The sequence below is a fragment of the Budorcas taxicolor genome, chromosome 5 (assembly GCF_023091745.1).
Source record: "Budorcas taxicolor isolate Tak-1 chromosome 5, Takin1.1, whole genome shotgun sequence".
NCBI lineage: Eukaryota > Metazoa > Chordata > Mammalia > Artiodactyla > Bovidae > Budorcas > Budorcas taxicolor.
In genome coordinates, this window is record NC_068914.1 from 100,461,091 (window position 1) to 100,484,473 (window position 23,383).

The 23,383-nt window shown below is 48.4% G+C and overlaps 2 protein-coding genes across 2 annotated transcripts; both read right to left on the reverse strand.

Annotated features, from left to right (window-relative positions):
- Nucleotides 1-2,142: 2,142 nt before the first annotated feature.
- INHBE (inhibin subunit beta E) lies at nt 2,143-3,529 on the reverse strand. The gene is made up of 2 exons (XM_052641462.1): nt 3,142-3,529; nt 2,143-2,891 (listed from the first exon to the last, which is right to left on the reverse strand). Exons 1-2 carry the CDS (start codon nt 3,437-3,439, stop codon nt 2,143-2,145), a joined length of 1,047 nt encoding a protein of 348 aa, XP_052497422.1. The 5' UTR covers nt 3,440-3,529.
- A 4,440-nt stretch (nt 3,530-7,969) lies between these two features.
- INHBC (inhibin subunit beta C) lies at nt 7,970-18,721 on the reverse strand. The gene is made up of 2 exons (XM_052641511.1): nt 18,409-18,721; nt 7,970-8,715 (listed from the first exon to the last, which is right to left on the reverse strand). Exons 1-2 carry the CDS (start codon nt 18,719-18,721, stop codon nt 7,970-7,972), a joined length of 1,059 nt encoding a protein of 352 aa, XP_052497471.1.
- Nucleotides 18,722-23,383: the final 4,662 nt, after the last annotated feature.

The window sequence follows — 23,383 nt, forward strand, 5'->3', positions numbered from 1 at the left end:
GGATTCCTGGATGGGCTGCCCACCAAGAGGTCCTGAATCAGAGCCAGAAAAAACAAATTGAGAAATAGATTGGGGGGCGGAGAGAATGACCAAAAAACTCACTCGGGAAAAAGAATATTGGAAGTAGGGGTCGTCGACTTTAGTTGGTGCTAACTGAGCATTCCACAATCCTGTAGTTTTTCTGCCGGCCTCACCCTTTGGATCGAACATGAAGGGGTTGGGACAGAGTTCGGATGGAAACAAGGTTGGGACCGAGTTGGGTTGGGAGCCCTGGGCGGAAGGTAAGGGGTCCAGGCAGTATAAAAGGGAGGAGTTAGCGGCTGCGGCACTGGATGTAGGGCAGGGTTTGTGTTCACAAAATTACTAAGGAACTCTGAGACGGAAGCTCTGTTCCCAGAGAACTGCTTTTCTTCACCTCGAAGGCTGGGGCCACCTCTGCACCTCTACGCTGCCTGCACTCTTGCTGCTCAGCAAAGCTGCCTGCTCCCTCTGCTGGTCCTTCTGGTACATGACACCTTCTCCGAGTCTGATTGGAGGCAGATGAGAATGGGGGAAGCTTAGATTCCCCCCACCAAAGCCCGGCTGGGAGCCCATGGAAGGGTTATATAAGCCCAAAGAAACAGAGGGGTACACTGGCAGAGGCTCCTACTTCAGAGTGGTGGTGTCTGATAGGGGATTGCCCTTTCTTTAGGATTTGTGTTGCCATGGTTACCGGATGCAGGGGAAGGGGCAGCTATTTTAGTCTCTGACTTTTCTTTAGGAGAAAGGGGAGAAGACATGGGTTGGGGGAAGGAGCCTCTTCCATCACCCCTCAGATAGACCTCCCGCATCTTAGTTCTGCTTCCAAGAACCACCCCTCCTTGGATTTGGAGGGTCAATTAGTTAACTCTTCAGTCTGAGGGTCAAGGGGAAAGGTGAAACTAGGGAGAGGTCTGAGGCCTGACAAATATATGTAGTAACTGTGGGAGGACAGATAAGGAGCCCTATTTTAACCTCCCTCCCCCACATGACTTTGACCCAGACACTAGTTAAACCCAGAGGGTCAGGCAAGATCAATGATGATTGGAGGAGGGACCATGCAATGTTCCTTCCAATGGAGATGTTTCAGAGTACACTGCTTTCTCCTCCCCATCCAAGACTCTAGATCAGCGATTCTCAATTTGCTTTCAATATCCCTTTACACTCTTAAAAATTATTGAGATTCTGTTTATGTGTTTATATCAACTTGCCATGCTAGACATTAAAACTGAAAAAAAAAGTTGTAACCCAAGAATACACAAGCACACATCCCATTAACAAAGATGTCAGAAAGATGACATAATCACATGTCCTCTGGCTTCTGGAAAACTCCACTCTAGACTATTGAGATGTTGAAAATGAAAAGGCAAGTACCATCTTAGTTTTATTGTGAAAATAGTTTTGACCATGTGAAAGGGTCTCAGGGACCTCCTGTGAGTTCCCAAGCCACACTCTGAGAACTGTTATTTTGGACCATCATCCCAGCCCTTCGTGATTCACACTTGATTTTTTTTCTTCATTTTTATTAGGAAAGTATAAACATTTGCCTCCCCAATGGGTCCTGTCCCAGAGAAAAACCAGAAAACTTTTCAGGCTTAGCACCGCTCTCTCTGGACTCCCATTTCTGGGGCTTCCCTAAACACCTCCCCTTAGCCCCTTGCCCAGGTCCCTGTTGAGCCTCCCTTCTAGCACTTCCACAGCCCCTACCCTTGGCCAGACTGTCTCCCCCATCCCAAGGTTGCTGGGCTCTTGGTTGCTCCTTCCTTCCCTTACTTGAGGACTTTCTCTTCTCTGGAGAGACTAAGTGATTTTTCTCTGCCCTTTCCTTCCCACATTCCCTCCCATCTTCTTGGACAGTTTAGGGTAGGAACTCACGCTTTCTGGATAGACTCCTTTACAGGACACACTTTCCCCATCTCCCCCACATATCAACCAGCCTGAAATGGGCCAGAGACTGGACACAAAAGTGCCCATTTGGGTCTCAGAGGGGTCAATCCAGTCATATTGCCAGATGACCCATGGGGTGGAGGTGTGGGTCAGGAACCTGATGCCTCCAGCCACAGAGGCCCTCTGCCTGGGGACCCCTAGGTTGATCTCTTCACTCCAGACCCCCAGGTCCTCTTGCTAGCTGCAGCCACAGGCCTCTACCACCATATCCGGCACATCTGTCTTGACCACGTTGCCATCACGGTCAAGGTAGAGGAGAGAGAGAGGCCTTCGGGCAGTAGGGACACAGCAGGAAGTACCCAAGGGCCAAGGGTTGTTGGCCTTGAGGAGGCTGAAGACAGCGGAATGGAAGGAGGCAGCGATGCCGGGGCTGCCAGCCAGGTGGGGGGGACACTGGCCACTGCAGAAATTCAGCCGGTACCCCTCGGGTTGCAGGATCCAATCCCGCCATCCCAGCTCCTGGAAGTCTACATAATGGTCTCGCCGACAGCATAAGGGGGTCGCCGGCTCACAGCTGGGGGTCCTCCTCCTGGCCCGGGCTGCTCCAGGCCATTTGGGCCGAGTCTTAAGTTCCAGGAAGGGCCGCTGCTCTCCCGCTGAGTCCAGGAGCTGTGGGGCGACAGTGCGGTTGCCTTCTAGGGAACAGCAGTCCAGTCTGAGTTTCAAGACACCAGACTCCTCACGCTTCAAGCCGCTAGAGGGCAGAGTCAGGGCGTGCCAGCCCGGGGTTGTCAACTGGTGCTCAGCCAGAAAGACGCGGGACCCTCGGCCTCTCCTCCTGCCCCCCCATCGGAAAATCCTCAAGGAAAGAGGGCCGGGAAGGGTGGGGAGCACGTGCAGCCAGAGGCGAGCATGATACAGGTGATGGGACCGAGGAGTGGACAGGTGGAAGGTGAGCGTGGAGCTGCAGGTGGCGGTGGAGGAGTCTGCCAGAAAGATGGAGAAGGGATTGGAGAATGTGAGCGGAGATGATGCTGTCCCCTGAGACTCCCAAGAGCCCTGCCCGCCGCTCTCGCCAGCTCCCAACTTCGGAAGAAGCAGGGACTCCGAGGCCAGTCTGGCTCCAGTTCCTCCTCTTCCTTCCAGACCTGACTCCCTCTGCTCCTGCTATCATTGTCAAGTTCCCCTTCTGCCTCCCTGCCCTGTCAGCTCTCTGCCTGTCTCTCCTTCACCCACCTGTGAGGACTGCAAAGCTGATGACCTGCTCCCCATTCGCTGGAGCCACTCTTTCCCGCTGCAGTCTTCGGAGGGCTCTGGTGAGCACAGCCAGGGGTGGAGGATGAGTCATCCGGGGACGACTGGTCAGCTGTAGTCCCTCGAGGATTTGCTGCTTGGCCAGCTTGAGGACCAGAGCTCGCTCTGCTTGGGGTGCCAGTGTGGGGCCCCCACAGGACGGACACGCAGACCCTGCCACCTGTGCCCACACCAGTGCCCACAGCAGCACCAGTTGGAGCTGGACCTTGTGGAATCCCATGGCCCTGGTGAACAGCCCAGGGTCAGGTCGGGGGCCTCGGAGGACCGTTGCTCCTCCTGTGGAGTCTGGCTGCGTGGAGGCCAATGAGGAGAACACGGCAGCTGCAGCCACCAGTGCCACACCTACCCTTGGCCAAGGGTAGAGCCACCTGTCTTCTGTTGCCTGGAACTCAGGAAGGCAGACAGTGGATGGTCCAATGGGTAGCGATGTTCAGTGCAGTCTGCCAGTTCGACCCTCACAGCTCATGTCTGACTACTGACCGGGGCCTCTCTGGAGCCAGCAGCCTAGGGCTCCCTCACCTAGTGGTCAGCAGGCAGACCTACCCTCTGAGCCCCAGGATTGGCCAGCTGTGCTGCCCATCAGGCCCCTGCCGTGGGTGGAGGTTCCCCCCTGGAGCTCAGGTTTCACCATCTGGCCCTGGTCACGGAGCTTGAGGTAGGGGTGGGGGGGTGGGGGGCGATGTGGACACGTATGATGCAAGAAGGAGGAGGATTTCACAGGCTCAATCCCCAAGGTCTGGGGCTCGGGGGAGGGAGCTCCATGTGAGCAAGGAGGGAAGGTCACTTCCCCCCATACCTCCAGTCTGTCTAGCTCCTGGCCTCCACTGTTGCAGCAGTTTCCATGAGGCAGCTGCGAGTCTCAGTGGTTATTTTTCTGGGCTAGAAGGAGAACTTGGTTCTTTTTTATTTCTAGCAATGGGCCTGGGACAAGGGCGAGAGGCCGGGGGGCTGGCGGTAGGAATGGAGTCCTCTTGCCCAGGCCAAGGTGGCAGTGTCATGGGGCACAGAAGTTACCTCCTGACCTTGCCTGTGCTGGCTGCCCAGAGTCCAGTTGGACCGGAGCACAACGTGGACAAGGGCTGGAGCCTGGGCGGGGGATGGCATGTCACTGTGATGTCTGGGGAAACCTGGAGAGGTGGGGGTGGTGGTGATGCAATATTACATCAGGGCAGAGTCCATCAAGGATGGCAGAAGGGCATGAGACTTGGAAGGGCCTCTCCCAGACATTGGTTCTCTTTCAGGGGACTCCAAGAGCTGCCTAGATTTGGAGTATCCTAGGAGTGGTGCCAGCCTTGGTTAATGGTGGGACATTGAAGATTTATGGGCTTTTAAGAACAAAACATAGCCAGTATAGCAACCTGAGTCCCAACCCCAGCCTTCCTTATCACACTCCTCACTGCCTTTAAATGGGAGGACCAAGGCCTCATGTCATCAGCCTTTCTCCTTATGCCCCAGTTTCTTCAAGAAGCTGGGAGGAAGTGAGTGTGTTTTGGGAAATGGGCCCCTATTCCAGTTTGTTAATCTCCCGGCTATTCAGCCATTGGGGGCTCTCAAGATACACTGCTAGATTCTGGCACAGGGGAAGAGAGGTGGCACTTTGGGGGCCGGGACTCAGTACCGCCAGTGTCCACCATGTGGCAGTGCTGAGCCGCTGGACAGCAGAGGGCTTAGCGCTGACCAGCTTCCCAGGGAAGGGGCTGCTCTGGGATGTGGAGAAATTCAGAGGGCTTGCTTCCCCACCTCTCCCTCTGGGGACCCTGCCTCTACGCCAGAAGAATGAGAAGCTGGTGCCTCAGCTCTCTCCGCTTGCCGCTGCCGGAAAGCCGAGGATGTCATCAGGACCACATCACTGCTACCTTCAGTTCGGTTTTGGGCCTCATCCCTGACATGTGGCAATGGAGGGCAGTGATGGGTGCCATGCTGCAGCACCTGTGGTGGGGAGGGGGCCAATGAGACTTTTAGAGCCTCTCTCCACCCTGCCTTTCTCCCCAGATCTTGAGTCATATTCAAGTCCCTCTGGCCAGGGCTCTCCCCAGCTGCCAGGGCCCTCTGTTGGTCAAGCTTGTGAGTGACAGCCCTCTCTACCCCCTGGGGTCTGGACCCTCGAACTGCAAAGCTGAGGTTTCTGCCTGTGGCGCTGTCTCCGAGGGCTCACCTGTGGGTGAGCCTGAGTCAAGGGAGCATCCAGAAGTGACTGCAGGAGTCACCAACCCCATTCCTCCCCTGCCCTCTCTGTCAGGTGCCCCCAATTTCCAGCTCTTCTTACCCTCTTGCTGCTGTGCATGGCCTGCCCCTACCTCCCCAGTGACACTTACGTCAGAACCCAGCTATAAATATGCTCTTAGCATCTTAGTCACTTTTCCCAAGAAGTGCTCCCAGGTTATAAATACCCCAGCCATCTGCCTCACAGGCCCGCCCTACCACCAACCTGGCTGGGGGCTGGGGGGTAGCGACAGGCTTGAGAGTGGGTGAGGAAGTAGAAGGAGCCTGAGTGAGTATCTTGCCCTACAGAGAAAAGCCTGAGGAGCCTAGTGTCAGGGGCCAGGGAGCGCTGGAGGAAAAGGCTGGGAAGAGGACAATTCCACTGTTTCTTCTTTGTCAAAAGCAGAGCCAAAAAAGAGAAGGAATAGTACTGATTCCTGTTACATTTAGTTTATTTTAAAATTTGCTATTTTGTTCATCTTGGATATTTTTGCATTGATTTTTAAAAAAAAACATTGCATTAAAATATTATTTATCTTGACTGATGGAATTTTTGACATCCCCTTAAAATTCTGTCTCCAAGGCAAGTACCTCACTTCACCTCACCTTAGTCTTGACCCTGGGGACTGAAGCTATAGTTGGAAGGAGGGCGGTTAGATTTGGGAGGAGGTGGATTTAGGGTGGGAGACAGTGGTGGAAGAGGGCAGCCAAGCACCAGAAGGCTTCCTTAGATTCTCTCCTTAGGTTAAGATCTCATAAAGTCAAAGGACAGAGAACTTCTGAGCGAGTAAGCATTTGCTCACGAAGCCCGCAGCTCAGATTTGCCTTTCTCCAGGAGGTCTTTCAGACTCTATCCTTTAGGGTGCCTTTTCCAGGGACCTCAGACCTGGATAGGAGGGGGTTATATGCTGAACAAACACAGACAGCACGTTTCCCAAAGGACACATGGGTTTTGCACAATCTCGGCCTTGGGTTGCAGACAATATCGACCCCATGGTTCAGGGCTGTCCAGCTAACAGGGGTGGGGGGGCGATGGTGGGGGAAGAGGGCAAAGGTCTGGAGAGGACCCAGTCTCAGAGCAAATACCTCCCTCTCCTCTCCGCAGACTTTCCTTTTCTTCTCCCCATCCTACTCCAGTGGCCCTTGGCCAGTTCCATCTCCCAGACAGGACTCCTGGCTGGAGCCCTGAGGATCAGTGAAGGAAGGCTGCCTCGTCTCTGCCTCCCACCATGTGTGTGCCCACAGGTTGTCACCTACTTGCTGGCTGAACAGTGATCTGTCTCATCTCTTGGACCGAGGACAGAGGGAGGAGAGGAGCAAGTAAAGCCCAGGTCTTTATTAGCTGGAAGACCAGTGAAGATGGTTCTAGGAAGTAGGATGGGGCCTAAGAAAGGAGGCAGCCTAGGGAAGGAGGAGTCATGATGTGTGGGACAGACATAAAGTTCAGCCCTAAAGAGACTGTGAGGAGAGAAAAGTGGGCAGGGCAGGCAGGCTCTGTGTCATCGGGGGTACCAATCAGGGTCCTGGCAGGAAATAAAAGACCCACTCAGCTGTCTATGTTGGCATCACTAAGAAGACTCAATGAAGGACCTCTTTTCAGAGGTATGGGCAGGGTTAAGGGAACTGAGGAGGGATGTTGAAGCACCCAGGAACTAGCAAAAGGCAGATCAAAGGCTAAGAGGAGACAGAGGCCAGCGTGTTTCTTATTCCTTTCCCTCTGCCTAGGTTCCATGGTTCTGTGTGACTATGGCTATGCCTATATCCCTACAACTCCTGTCCAGCTCCCCACCCCCTCCACAGCTCCAGCTCTGCCTAAGTTCAGGTATCCCTGCTTCCACGCTCTTGGCTTGTAAGAGCTTTCCATTCTTGCTAGTTTGCTAAGCCAGTCAAACTCAGCAGGAAGCTAGAGGCCAAAGGAACTCAGGTGAGTCCACCCCCAAGGGTACAGAGCCAGATGGAGAAGGACAAAGAGTGAATGAAGGCATGCCAAGAGAGGCTTCAGCAACCCACTGGGCAAGTCAGAGGGAAAAGGGCTCAAGACATAAAGAGGATGTAATGTTTGGTGAATCTAAGGGAGGGACTCTCTGGAGATCCAGAAAAGCTAGGAACGGGGCTGGCCAATTCATCCTGTAGTGGGGGATGTGCAGTAGAAAGGGCAGGGAGGCACCGTGGATTGTGGGCGGGATTGCAGTGGGGCTGTGGGTATCTGTCTGGGACTCAGATGGCACTGCTCATGGTAGGAGATGGATCAGAGTCCCTGGGGTGGCAGTTGAGCACATGGGGCTTGCTGAATGGACTCTGCCCCAGAAAGGGGCTAGTCATTATGAAGATGGTACCGTGGCTCTCCTTAGATCACATCTAAGGAGATGTGATGAAGGTCTCCTCACATCAAAGTGGGGATAATTTCCCCAAGTTGCTCAGGAAGAGGGTGTCCATCTTCCGGACAGAGGCAGTAAGAGGGCCACACCCTACTATCAAGGAAGAGCACCTCCGTCAGGGCGTGTTTGCCTGTCCCCCCTCCCCCCCAGCTGCCTGTGCCACACACAGACTAACTGCATCCACAGGCCTCTACCACCATGTCAGGTATGTCAGTCTTGACAATGTTGCTGTCCCTGTCATAGTAGAGCAGAGAGAGGGGGCGCCGGATGGTGGGCACACAGCATGAACTCCCTCTGGTGGTGCCTGCAGCTGTGTTGACCTTTAGAAGATTGAGCACCGAGGTGTAAAAGGAGGCGGCGATGCCAGGCATGCCTGCCACGTGCAGGGGGCACTGCCCTGTGCAGAAGTTCATCGCATAGCCCTCAGGCTGGATGATCCAGTCGTGCCATCCAATCTCCCGGAAGTCCACGAAGAACTCCTGTCGACAGCACATCCTGGACCTGCCCTGGCAGTCGATGCCTCGACGACGAAGCCGGTGCTTGCCCCCGACTCTCACCCGAGCTGTCACGAAGGGCCTATGTGCAGCCCCAGCCAGGATGACTGGGCTCCAGGCCACCTGTCCTTCGGGGGCCAGCTCCAGGGCCAGGTGCCCCTGGCTATAAGCAGTCTGAGCTTCCGGCCCCAGGAGAAGCTGGTGCCAGCCACTGTCGTTTACCTCCAGCAGGTGCTGAGCGGCCGAAGTGAGGTTGGTGTCACGTGGGCTGAGCTCAAGGACCCTCACCTTCAGAGGGCAGGTGGTACTGGGAGGGAGCTGTACAAAGAACATGAGGCTGGCCTGCTGGACCTCCAAGCCACCAGCTGAGCTGTCAGAGGAGAAGTGGAAATCCAGACGAGTCTGGGTGGTGTTGCAGAGGCCTGTGGACACAAGAAGCCCCAGTCATTGTGGCCTTCTGAGTGTCAGTTCTACCTGCTACCTCCCTGTGAGTTCCTTCTCAACCACAGTCCTGGCACTGTTAAGGACCCTTTCCTTCTTAAAAATCTCTTCTCACAACTCTCTTAGGATTCTTCCTTAATTTTCTTTACTGGCTTTTCTTTCTCTGACCATCCCTCCAGTGCAAGAGTTGACCTTCATTTCCTCTTTTTTTTTAACCCTTATTTCCCCAACCAGGGATCGAGCTTGCCCACCCCCATGCAGTGGAAGCTCGGAGTCTTAAGCACTGGACCCCCAGGGAAGTCCCATTTCCTCTTACTCTACACTGAGGGAAGCCCTGACCCACAGTTGTAGGCAGCCAACACAAATCTTATACTGGTGATTCCTGAATCTGTCAGTCCAGTCCAGACCATTTTGCACCTTGGGAATCACCAAGCTTCAGGCCTAAACTTCTAACTGCTTAATTTTGCCACATTCTGTGGAAACGTAGAAATCATGATTTTCCTCCCTATATACCTCTCTTTCTGTTCTTAGAATTGGTGGCACCATTACTTTGCTTATCATCTTTAGAAACCCTAAGATCACCTCCCTTATTCTCCACATCCAGTTCCTCACCAGAGTGGTTCTAACGACTGGCATAGGGACTTACCTGGCTGTCCAGTGGATAAGACTCCATGCTTCAAGTGCGAGGGGCGTGGGTTCAATTCCTGGTCAAGGAACTAGGATCCCACATGCTGTGGAGCTCAACCGAAAAAAAAATGGCTCTGGATTTCTTCCTGTGCCTATCACTGCTGCCCGATTCCCCCTCTTCATCTCTCGCCTGACCTACTGAAACACATGAGTTGGGTTTCTGCTCCCTCCACTCCTGCTCCTGTCAGGATCACTAACACCTTCCACACTGCCATATCCACATGGTTTCATCTCTATATTGGTTGGCCTTACCTGAACTTCAAGCAGGTGTTTGAGGCAGTGGACCGTTCCCTCCTTCTGGAAATACTTCCTCCTCTTGGCTTCCATGACTCTGGCCACTCTATCTTGGTCTCTTTGGCTGACAGCTCCTCTTCCTCTGCCTGACCTCTAAATGTTGGAGGATCTCGCTCCCTTCGGTTCTCTACCTGTACTCTCTCCCAGAAAGATCCCATTAATTCCCTTGGCTTTCAATTACATCTATATGTTGATAACTCCCCAGATACCTCTATCTGTGGCCCTGACCTCTCCCTGAGCTTCAGTCTTGTATAACCAGCCACAGATCTGATATTCCACTAGGATATCCAATGCTATTTCAAACTTTTCAAGTTCAGAGAACTCCAGGTTTATCCTCCCTGACCCCCAACTCAAACCTGTTCCTTCTTCAGTCTTCCCTTTCCCTATGAAGGTATTGCTTAAACCAAAGTCTTGCTTGCCCTCATTCCCTTCTTTGAAATTATCTGCAGACCTGTTAACTATATCTCTAGTTCATAATGTAATTTCACTTAACCCCACCTCCTCTACCATACATTAGTTCAACCCACAATCATCTTTTTCTTGAACTATGGCAATAGCTTGCCAAGTGGTTGGTTCACTCTCGCCCCCAAAACCATTCTTCACACATTAGTCAGAGTAATTTCCCCACCCCCCCGGCTGTGTTACGTGGCATATGGGATCTCAGTTCCCTAACCAGGGATCAAACTCACACCTACTGCAGTTGAAGCACAGAGTCTTAACCACTGGACCACCAGGGAAGTCCCAGAGTAATTTTTTTATAGCATAAATCTGATCAGCTTAATATCCTTCAAAATTTTCCCATTGCTATTTGAATAAAATCTAAACTCCTTAACAGGGACTTCCCCGGTGGTCCTGTGGTTAAGAATCCACCTTCCAATGCAAAAGACATGAGTTCAATCCCTGATCCTTGGGGAACTAAGATTCCACATGCTGTGGTGCAGCTAAGCCCTAGTGCCACAACTAGAGAAGCCTAGTCACCACAAGGAAGAGCCTGCACACTGCAGTGAAGACTCAGAACAGCCAAAATTAGAATACGTAAACCCCTTAATATCCTTGCCTAGAGAAATCCATGGACAGAGGAGCCTGGCGGGCTATAGTCCATGGACATTCAGAGTCAAACACAACTGAAGCAACTTAGCACACACACACAGCATAGAAAACTTGTATGATCAGGCATTCTGCCATTTAATGACTATATTCTACCTATACTGCTTTTTTTCTGTTCCTTGAACTCTTACAAAGCATGGACCCACCTCATGGCCTTTGCACTTGCTATTTCCCCTGCCTGGAATGTCTTTCCAAGAATGTTGAATGACTGACTCCTTCTTGCCATTCAGTTCAAATTCGCTTCTTTAGAGGGGCTTCCCTGACTGACCTAGCTAAAACAGCCTTCAACTTTACCCTCATCTCTTTAATACACTATCCTGTTTAACTGGTCTTTATATCCACTGTCGTTCTCTGTAATCATCTTGGCTTTTCTGCTCGTTTGTTGACTATATACTTCTCCTTCCCTCTTCTTCCCCCATCCCCACTCCCAGCCAGGATGTACACTCCACAAAGGTACAGATTGTGTCTGTGTGGCCCACCACTGTATCCCTAGCACCTGGTACATTATAGGCATTCGATAAACACTTTTTCAGTGGATGGCTTTTCATTCTTTTTTTTTTTCTTTTTTTCTTTTTGAATGGGCCAGTTTTAAAGTCTGTTTTGAATTTGTTACAACATAGCTTCTGTTTTATGCTTTGGTTATTCGGCCGCGAGGCATGTGGGATCTTAATTCCCTGACCAGGGATTGAATCCCCACCTCCTGTGTTGAAAGGTAAAGTCTTAACCACTGCCCTGCCAGGGAAGTCAGGTCTTTCATTCTTATTTTATGCTGACATCAGAATTATTTTCCAAAAGGCTAGGTCATAAAATTCATAGTTTAAAAAAACTTATTGATGAATACACCTGTTTTAGGAGGCAATTAAATGCCATTATGCTTTGGCCTTAGTGACCCTTTTTTATTTAAGGAAAGAATGCTTTATTGTGGGAATGTCACTGACACGCTCATGGGCGTAAAAGAGCAGAAACTGAAATTCAGCTAGACTTGGTGTGAATCGTAAAGCCTGGAATATGGTTGCTCTAGACAGCTCTGAAAGCCTGCAAGAGCTCAGTGATCTCAGTCTCCCTGTGTAAGTCTACTCCCTTCTTCTCTTTCTGTGGGTCTACCTCTTTTGCCTCCCTGTGAGCTTCCTCGGGTCCCTAAATGGTGGCCCCAGCTCCTGAGTCTACAGAGCTTTTAACTTAGCTCTTCCTAGCTAAGTGACCTGATTCTTCAGTGTTCCAATTCCAAAATCTTTACAGAAGAGTCTAATTGGTCCAGCTAATCTTTTCTTGTTAGGTCACTAAGCGCTCTTACCTTTTAGAACCTCGTAAGCCACCCCAGTTATAGCAGGCAGACACAGGACCAGCAGGGGCTGTGGAAGACTTCTACATTGTTGACCATCAGTGAACAACACCTCCCAATATTCATAGTTTTGTGCAATCCCTTCCTATATCAATTCTGGGCTTGGCATGTGACTTGATTTGGCCAATGAGAAGTAGGCAAGCACGGTGCAAGTAGATGCTTAATAAGTACTTAATAAGTACTTTGAGGCTTCCTCCTCTTGGAAGGAAACTTTTATTTTAAATTGTTTTTTTCATTTGGCCGCATGTGGGACTTCAGTTCCCTGACTGGTTATTGAACCTGTGCCCCCTGTACTGGAGGTGTGGAGTCTTAACCACTGGACTGCCAGAGGAGACCAGGAAACCTCTAAATGCTTTAAAGAAACTTGGGCTAGACTACTGAATGATGAGGAGCCATGTGGAGAGAGACTTTGGAAGATCAGAGGCCATCCTAGAGATTTCGGCCCCATCTGAGAATGCAATTGCTTGAATGACCTCAGCGATCCCACATCAAGTGAAGGAACTGTCCTGAATAAGTCCAGTCAAACTACAAAATCACAGAAAATACTGATTTTTTTTTTTGCTCTAAGCCTCGGTGTTTGAGCTGATCTGCTATATTAACGGATAACTAAAACAGAAATAAGTGTCCAAAGTGGGGTACACCATAGCAAAGGCTTAAAATATGCAGTACAGGCTTAGGGACTGAGTGGCAGACAAGTGATGGAAGGACAGCAGGGAGACTGTTAGTGAAGGCAGGAAGGACAGTGAAGAAATCGCTGTTGGAAGCTAGAGAAAGGGGAACCTGTATTATGTATTGGCTATCGTCTCTGGTAACTTGGAAGCTAGAAACGGTATCTAACAAAGTTGTGAATTTAGCTAAAGATATTTCCAGGCAGAATGTTGAAAGTGCCAATTGGCTTATTTTAGCTGCCTATGATAAGGCATCTCAAGAGTGAGATGAACTAAAAAAGGAACTGTTCAATGTTCAACCAGAATTTAGAGAAAAACTTTCCAACAGGACTTGTTAGATTGAACAATAAAATATTTTTTCATTCCTCAACTCTGTCTAGCAAAAGGTTCTCAAACTAAGAAGTGGTCTCAGGGCAAAAATCAACCCCAGGACACTGCAGGTAAAACATGGCTTCAGAGTTATGATCAAAACAGTAAAGGTAAGCTCTAAGACCTTTTGTTAGGATCTAACATCTTTGTTAAGATCTTTTTTTTTTTTTTCGGTCACACTAATTCCCCAGCCAGGGATGGAACCAGTGCTCCTGCAGTGGAAGCATGGAGTCTTAATCACTGGGCCACCAGGGAAGTTCAAAGATCTAAAATGTAAGACGTTTTTCTATAGATTCTCTCAACTAGACAGAAGGGCTTCTAAGAATCTTATCCCGCAACACCCTGACTTGTAACCTAAAGACAGGCATCTGTCTTGATAGAATGGAGTGCCTTTTGTCTGATTGAGTAGACTATAATTTATTATTTAGAAGGCTCACAGAGTGTTAAAGAGAATTTTAATAGTGAAAGAAGCACCAATTTGGACTAAAAGAGATAGAGATGACTCAGAATGAAAAGAAGTCTCCAGGTCTCCAGGCCCCCAACTTTTTTGGGCAGATGCAGGCTGAGAAAACTACTCTGCTGCAAACGCAGGCTACTTTTTATTTAAAAGGAAAGACATCTGGGGCTGGCACTAAGGGTCAAGAGAGCAGACCTAGAAGCCTAGGAGAGCAATGGTGGGCTCTTCTTAAGAGGAGAGGAAAGTCGCAGAAAAAGGCCTTAATCAAAGGAGTTCCAGACTTAGGGTAGAATTTTCATAAACCAGTGACTGCTCTGCGTCTTCCTCCCCTGTCTCCCATTTTGAACAGGTGTATCTATTATGTCCCATTCCTGTCTCAGCATTGTACGTTAGGTATGTGGGAAGCAGATAACTTGAATTTTTAGGTCAAAGGCAATGTTGTGCTGGTAAATATTTAACAACTGGATTCCAGAGTGGGGGGAAAAGGCGCTGATTAATAGTGTTAGCCAATTTCTGAGGAATACATTCTCCTATATTGGCCAATTTCAGACTACCAATGTGATACCACTGAATACACAGTTGGCAGATGTTCACCATCAGGCCTCAAGAGCCAGTCTGAGCCAGTGTCAGGACACCACTGGAGGTTCTTCCCCTGGTTTCTCCAGGGCCCCAAGCTCTTTCTCTTTGTATCTCCAGCAAGAACAATTCTCAGATCTTCTCTTTCACACAATGGTGGAGATGATAGCTTAAGCTGGAATGAAAACTTGAAACTAAAATATTTAAATGTAAAAGATAGGATCCAGGGATCAGTCATTCTCATCTCCAAAGTTCATTTTGGGTCACACCCCCTCCAGCCTGAATGTTGTATTCATTCATTGATTAGCAAATATGGAAAGTATATAGACTTTAAAGTCAGAGAGAATGGTGTTTGAATTCTGCCCTTTGTAAGCTGTATGACCTTGCTGCTACCGATAAGTCACTACAGTCGTGTCCGACTCTGTGTGACCCCATAGACGGCAGCCCACCAGGCTCCCCGATCCCTGGGATTCTCCAGGCAAGAACACTGGAGTGGGTTGCCATTTCCTCCTCCAATGCATGAAAGTGAAAAGTGAAAGGGAAGTCACTCAGTCGCGTCCGACTCTTTGAGACCCCATAGACGGCAGCCCACCAGGCTCCCCGATCCCTGGGATTCTCCAGGCAAGAACACTGGAGTGGGTTGCCATTTCCTCCTCCAATGCATGAAAGTGAAAAGTGAAAGGGAAGTCACTACAGTCGTGTCCGACTCTGTGTGACCCCATAGACGGCAGCCCACCAGGCTCCCCGATCCATGGGATTTTCCAGGCAAGAGTACTGGAGTGGGGTGCCATCGCCTTCTCCGTGTATGACCTTGGCCACGTAAATTATCTTCTTTGAGTTTCAGTTTCTGCATTCTTAAGATGGGAATGATAAAATGTTAGTCGCTCTTTGCGACCCTGTGGACTGTAGCCTGCCAGGCTTCTCTGTCCATGGAATTCTCCAGGCTAGAATACTGGAGTGGGTTGCCATTTCCTTCTCCAGGGGATCCTACTGGGGATCTTCAGGGGATCTACTCCAGGGGATCTCCAGGGGATCTTCCCGACCCAGGGATCGAACCCAGGTCTCTGGCATTGCAGGCAGATTCTTTACTGTCTGAGTGACCAGGGAATGATAAAGTCTACTTTATGCAAGGATTAACTGAGAGGAGGCAGGTACAATAAATACCTGGTAATGGTCATTACTGCCACAGTGTGCCAGGAACTGGGCTAAGCATCAGGGATACAAAGGTGAAAAAAAACCAACCAGGAGGCACAATGGTAAAGAATCCACCTGCCAATGCAGGGGACATGGATTTGACCCGTGATCTGGGAAGATCCCACATGTGAGGAGCAACTAACTCCATGAGATGCAGTTACTGAGCCCACACTCTGGAGCCCATGAGCCACAACTACTGAGCTCACGAGCTGCAACCACTGAAGCCCGCATGCCTAGAGCCTGTGCTCTGCAACAAGAGAAGCCACAGCAATGAGAAGCCTGTGCACAGCGATGGAGACCCAGTGTAAAGAAAGTAAAATAAACATTAAAAAATAAATTAACAAGGCTTGGTTGCAGATAGGATGGTGATAAATCATTATAAAACATTGTAAAATCATTATAAAACAACCAGGATTGTGGTGTTCAAAGGACTCACGGCTTCATGGCCACTGTCCACCCTGTGTTCATCCACTCCAAACTACCTTCAACTCCAAATGCAGTCCGTTTCTTCAGATTTTTGCTCGTGTTTTTCCATTTAGGATGTTGTTTACCATTCTTTACCCATTGAAGTCAAACTTCCTGTACAATCTAGCCTGTTTGTAACCTTCTGAAAGATTTCCCCGTCCCATCAGGTCCCAGTGACTGACTTCTGGCCATGAGGTGCTTGTGTCCTCATCCAGCATTAATTTCATTCTGCCTGTATTCTAGGTAATTTATTCCTAGCAGTAACAATTAAACTCTTCATGGGCAGAAGCTGAGTCTTCTAAGTTCCCTCCCACCTTCTCCTTTCTAAGTGAAAGAAAGTGAAAGTGTTAGTCGCTCAATCCTGTCCAACTCTTTGCAACCCATGGACTGTAGTCTGCCAGGCTCCTCTGTCCGTGGGTTTCTCCAGGCAAGAATACTGGAGTGGGTTGCCATTCCCTTCGTCAGGGGATCTTCCCGACCCAGGGATTGAACCTGGGTCTCCTGCATTGCAGGCAGTTTCTTTACTGTTTGAGCCACCAGGGAAGCCCATGCTTTCTAAGTACATTAATTACTTCACTTAATTCTCTCAACTATCCTCTCATTATCTCTGTTTTGCAACTGAGAAAACTATCAACAACCCAGGACATATATTAATAAGTAGCTGAGCAGGAATTTGAGCCCAGTTTATCTGGCTCCAGAGTTTGTGTTCTTAATTATGAGCAGAAACCCTTTACTGAGCTGGAATAGGGTCTCATTCATCACTGGGGACTCTAGACGTGGTTAAGCTGACCTGGTTTGGTTGGTTGTCAAGCATCTACTCTGTTTACAAGAGGCACAGTGGTATAATGGTCAAGATCAAGGACTTGAGACTCAGGCTGTCTGGTTCCACCACTTACTGGTCATATGACCTTGAGCTAGCTACTCAACCTCTTTGAGCCTCAGTTTCATCATTTCTAAAATACAGACAACAATAGTATTTGCCTACCTGACTTGTGAGGCTCTCAAGGAGTTAGTATCTGTAAAAGGTTTAGAACACTGTAAACATTGTATGTGTGAGTGTTCAGCCACTTCAGTCACGCCTGACTCTTTGTGACCCTATGGATTGTAGCCTTCCAGGTTTCTCTGTCCATAGGATTCTCCAGGCAAGAATACTGGAGTAGGTTGCCATGCCCTCCTCCAGGGGATCTTCAGGACCCAGGGATTGAACTCGAGTCTTGTGTGTCTCCTGCATTGCAGGCAGGTTCTTTACCACTGAGCCATTGAGGAAGCCCAAATATTGTATAAGTGTTAGTTATTTCTACTATATACTAGTCTCCGGTGACAATGTGAGGAATAAATGACAGTTCCTGAACTCAAGGGGTTGAATTCTATGGGAAGACAGACTTCATAGAAAACCTGGAAACAGGCAATTCCACAAGGAAGGTCCAGGTTCCGGGTGAGGGTATGCGAGCTATAAGAGAGGGAGCCCCTCGGCCTCAAGTCAGGGTGGGTGTTTTCAGGATAGGGGTGCTGGGCCTTGAAGGGAGTAGATGCCGACTCAAGGAAAGGGACCAGGATTGGGGAGGGCCTTCTAAACCTAAGACAAAACTTGTAAGAAGCTCAGAGGCAAGAGAGACCACTTGTTTATGTTCTGTTTCTCAGATCTGTCTCTGAATTCTTTTTTTTTTGGCCCCACCTTGAGGCTTCTGAGATCTTAGTTCCTCAACCAGGGATTGAACCTGGGCCCTCAGCCATGAGGGTGCAGAGTCCTAAATCGCTGGCATGCATGCTTAGTCACGTCCCACTTTTTGGGACCCCATGGACTGCAGCCTGCCCTCCAAGCTCTTCCATCCATGAAATTTTCCAGGCAAGAACACTGGAGTGGGTTGCCATTTCCTACTCCAAAACCACTGGACCACTAAAGAATTCCCTTGTCTCTGAATCCTTGATATTCTCTCCAGCTGCCCACTAAATTCTCTACCCCACCCCCGTTCTTTATTTATCCTTTAAATATCCTTCTGAGCCTCATTTTGACCCTGTTCTGATGTGGGGACCCAAGGTAATCAAGGCAAGAGGACAGGAGTCAGTGGAGCAAAATTGTAATTGGAGTGTTTCACTTTTTTATCTTTTACCCAAATGAGGTATCTGGGGAAGATGGGGTACAAAGAGGCTGGATCCTGGGGCCAGAGGAGGGACAGACTGTCTGGTTCCCAGACCCTGAGTCCAGGCATCACATCACAGCCTGTGGAAGTGTGTGGGGCCTGCCGAGAGAGGAACCAGGGGAGATAGGGGTAGGCAGTCTCAAAGAAAAGCGAAAGGTACCCACTTCTCGGGTACCCATTGGTCAAGTCTAAATTTATAAGGGAGTGCTTGGGGGGGTGGGGGTTGAGAGCCTGGGATTAGGAGACTATAGGCTGTGAGAGGCCAGAGTTGGGATGGTTTTGGGGAGAAAGTCAGAGGTTAGTTACCAGGGAGGAAGCTTTTTGTTTCCTGAGGAGATCGAGTTTGGGGGAAGATCTACAGGCCAAGAACCCACCTGTCTCAGCAAAGGTGATGATCTCATACTCCTGTCCCGCATCGGCTTCCGGAAGCACCCCCTGTGGAGGCCCGTGGAGGCGCTGCAGGGCAGCCCGCAGAGCAACTCGGGACACAGGCCGGCCCAGAGTGGGGCGCTGGCTGAGGTGCAGCTTGTCCAAGATGCTCCTCTTGGCCAGGTTAAGCAGCAGCTCCCGGTGGCTCTCCACGTCCAAGGAAGGCTCCCCGCATGCTGGGCACTGTCTGTCAGCTCTGGGAGTGGCCACAATGGCTGCAGGCAGGACCAGGAAGGCAAGGAACAAGGAGCAGATCATCGCCAAGGGGCTTCCTTGAGCTATGCACCTGAGACAGAGCTGCAACCCCGGGGTTCAGGGTCTCAACAGCTGTGGTCTCGGCGCCTTTCTTGCTGGCTGCCAGGGGCCCCGGAAGGAGAGTGTGTCCAGCTGGCATGACTCCTGGTTGTAGGGGGTAGAGCAGTCAAACATCCAACTTGAGAGATGAAGTCAGTTACAGGTAGAATCTGGCAGAAGCCACATAAGTCAACGAAAGTACAGAGTGGGGGATGTGAGGCGAGGTTGGTTGGGTTGTCCCTCGGCCAACTTTGGGAGAAGGTGGGTTACCCATGTGAGCTGCCAGGCCTGGGGACAAAGGTCAGAGATGAAATTCCTCTTCGGATTGATAGCCTTGCTCGGAAGCCTGGCAGTAGGGGGTGGGAGTGGGGTGTGGAGATCAGAGGTTTAAAGATAGAATGTTAAAACATGACTTTCAAACGTGAGGGGGTCATTGGCAGGACACCGTAGGTCATTGTCATGTAGGTTGTTGAGAGTTCATTTTCCCCTGCCTGGTCCTTCTCAAAGCCCTACCGCCCTTTCCTCCCTCCCAGAGGCTCACAGTCCAGACTCCTTTGTAGCCCTGGGTTGGGTTTTACCCTGTGGGGCTCAAAATCACATCCAGTAGGAAGGTTAAAGAAGGGGAAGGGAACTGTTCTAGCCAGGTCTTCTGGGTCCTCAGAGAGAGGTCTGAAATGCAGAAGGCGCTTGAGATATAGATTTCCTCAGACTTGGAGGTTTCTCCTCTTTAGGAAAGTACATTCTGAGATTTCTCAGAATTCCTGGTGTTCTACCCCAAAGGTCCTGAGGAGTAGGTCTCCAAGGACGAGTCTCTGCATCTACAGCTGGGATTTACCTGGCAGGGCTGGGCAGGTGGAATTAGGAATATAGGTTTTTAAGCCACATGGCCTGGGTTAAAATTCTGTCCCTTCCTTTTATAAACTGTATGACTGTGGGCGAGCAACTTGACCTCTGTTACTTCAATGTCCTCATCATAGAAATGGGAAAAATGATTATTTATGATTCCAAAATCCAAAAAACCTTGTAATCCATACTACCTTGGAGGTAGATCATATGGTAGCTGAACCTGACCTGAAGAGAAGTGTGGTTACTCATGGTCTTTTAAAAACTCATACTGGAGACTATTTATACATTTTTACTCCAGAAGTATTATTTGATTATGCGTGATATATATGTACCATTTTACTTTTCTATTTTTATTTTTTGGCCATGTACCCCATAGCTTGTGGGATCTTAGGTCCTGGACTAGGGATTGAACCTGTGTCCTTGGTAGTGTAAGTTCAAGTCAGTTCAGTTCAGTTCAGTCACTCAGTTGTGTCCGACTCTTTGTGACCCCATGAATCGCAGCACGCCAGGCCTCCCTGTCCATCACCAACTCCCAGAGTTCACCCAAACTCATGTCCATCGAGTCGGTGATGCCATCCAGCCATCTCATCCTCTGTCATCCCCTTCTTTGGTAGTGCAAGTGCAGAGTCCTAATCACTGGACTGCCAGGGAATTCCGAATTTTACCTTTCTGAAAACTGAAATTTCCTGAACTCTGAAACATGTCTGGTCCTACGGATTTTGAATATGGAATTACAGATCTTTAATGACTTTCTGAGAGTTTTGAACTTTAAATAATTTTATAAAGTACTTACACTGGCTGGCACAGAATAAGAGCTTAATTAAAGTTTTTTTTTTTTTTGCTTAAAACAACAGAAATTTATTCTTGCACAGGTCTGAAAGACAGAAATCCAAAATCTGTATAGTTGTTGTTTAGTCACTAAGCCATTTCTGACTCTTTGTGATCTTACGTAATGTAGCCTGCCAGGCTCCTCTGTCCATGGGATTTCCCAGGCAAAAATACTGGAGTGGGTTGCCATTTCCATTTTCATAAAGTTTTTGTTGTTGTTGTTGTTAATATTTGTTTTATTTATTTGACTGCACTAGGGTGTTTTTGTTTCATTGTTTTGGTCACCTTTTGTGTCATGTGGGATCATAGTTCCCCTCCCAGGGATCAAACCCATGCCCCCTGCAGTGGAAGCACCAAGTCTTAGCCACTGGACCACCAGGGAATTCTCTTAATTAAAGTTTATTATCATTCTTGCTACATACTTTTCTAAAATATGATATTTTAACTTTGCATACGGTTAAGTTTTTTTTTAATTTTATATATTTTTGGCTGTGCTGCCTTGCTGCGTGGGGGCTTTCTCTAGTTGTGGTGTGTGGGCTTCTCTTGTTGCAGCACAAGGGCTCCAGAGCACAGGCTTAGAAGTTGTGGCATATGGTCTTAGTTGCTCCATAGCATGTGGGATCTTCCCGGACCAGAGATCAAAACTGTGTCATCTGCATTGACAGGCAGATTCTTAACCACTAGATCACCAGGGAAGTCTGCTACATAGATTTGTTTGTGGGCCAGACTACCCTCACCTCTAGAGGTGCTGAAGAAATTCTGCCAATATTTGCCCTCCTGGACTCTGCTTTCTTAGATGCCATGCCCCCATTCACCATCTGTGGTGCAGTCACTTAACAAGTCATCTCTGCTGCCATTATATTCTTAGCACTGCACACAGGACCTATAATATAGGTGGTTAAAACACTTATTGGATGAATAAATGCTAGTGTACAGGCTGGTTATCAGAAATCACACTTGACTGAATTTTTGTGTCACAGTTTATTAGCTCTTCAACAGGGGCTCATCTTTGCTTCTTCTTCTTCTTTTTTGCCATAAAGTGTATGGGAATTTAGTTTCCCGATCAGTAATGGAACCTTCACCCCCTGCATTGAAGCACACAGTCTGAACCACTGGACTGCTGGGGAAGTCCCTCTTCTTCTTTTTTCATACCTGTGATAGAAGTAGATTTATTATTTAATTTCTAGTATAGGCTTATTTATTTATAAAATAAGAGTTTTATTAAATTTTAATAAAAAATTCACATAACATAAAATTCAGCCTTTAAAGTATATAATTCAGCAGTTTTTAGTACATTCACAGAGTTCTGCAAAAATCACCATTATCTAATTTGAGAATCATTTCACAATTCCCCAAAGAAACCCTGTACCTATTAGTAGTCATATTCTAGTAATCTTCCAACCTATAGGAATTGGTCTTATATCTAACATTTTAATATTCCTAATTTCATTCTTGGATATAACTTTCCCTGGAGGTTGGGAGAAATAGTTACATGGCTATTTGTTTCATGTCTTAACTACATTATGTACTTCCCAGACTCCCTCAGACTCTAAGATGATTTCAATTGCTTCTCTTCTCTCTGACAAATAGTTGGGAAATAAGAGGTAAGCAAAAGCAGGAGAAACAGAGCAGGGTTTCTCTTAGGGGTGGATGCTTCATGTTTCTGCCTTAGATGTTCTTCAATGACTGTATTTATCCCTAAAAGACCCTACTAATTCACTCTGCATTATGAAACATAGATCCTTTGAAACCTGCCCTTTTTAGTTACATTTCTTGTTTTTAAATTTTATTTTATTATTAAAGTATAACTGCTTTACAACATTGTGTTAGTTTCTGCTGTACAATAAAGTGAATCAGCTATGTGTATACATACATCCCCTCCTTCTTGAGTCTCTCCCAACCCATCCCACCACTCTAGGGCATTACAGAGCACTGGCCTGAGCTCCCTGTTCTATACAGCAGCTTCACACTGTTTCATATATGGTAGTGTATATACGTCAATGCTGTTTTCCCAGTTCACCCTACCTTCCTCTCTCCCCCACTGTGTCCAATTGCATTTCAAACAGTGTAGTGATTAAGAGCAGTTTATGAAGATAAAATGTCTCAGTTCAAAATCTGGGACTTTGTTGCCCCAGGGTTTCTCTCTTTTTTTTTTTAACTAGAGTTATTTTTCTCTTTATTTTTTTTTTGGCTGTGCTAGGTTTTCACTGCTTTTGGGAAGGCTTTCTCTAGTTGTGGGGAGCAGGAGCTACTCTTCGTTGCAGTGCATGGGCTTCTCACTGCAGTGGCTTCTCTTGCTGTGGAGCACAGGCTCAGTAGCTGTGATACATGGGCTTAGTTGCTCCGCAGCATGTGGAATTTTCCCGGACCAGGGATTGAACTGGTATCTCCTGCACTGGCAGGCAGATTCTTATCCATTACACCACCAGGGAAGCCCAGGGTTCCTTCTCTTATAAAATGAGTACAAGGGCAATACCTACTGTTTTGAGGATTCAATTGAAATAACAGATGTAGAATACTACATATCCTATACTCCATGTACATATATTGCTGTTGTCTAGTTGCCTTAGTCCCTAAGTTGTGTCCAATTCTTTTGTAACCCCATGGATTGTAGCCTGCCAGGCTCCTCTGACTGTGGGATTTCCCAGGCAAAAATACTGGAGTGGATTGCCATTCCCTTCTCTAGGGGATCTTCCCGAACCAGGGATAGAACCTGCACCTCCTGCATATGTCTCCTGCATTGGCAGACAGATTCTTTATCACTGAACCACCAGGGAAGTCCTATATACATACATACATACATACACAACATTAATACAAATATTAGTTATTATTTCCTCCTGGCAATTACTGCCTCCTGCCTCCAACTTGAAAACCTGGAAATTGCTGATTTTTGAAGGAAAGGAGAATTTCTTATCTTTACAACCTTGTTGGTTATCCATTGCCTCTCTG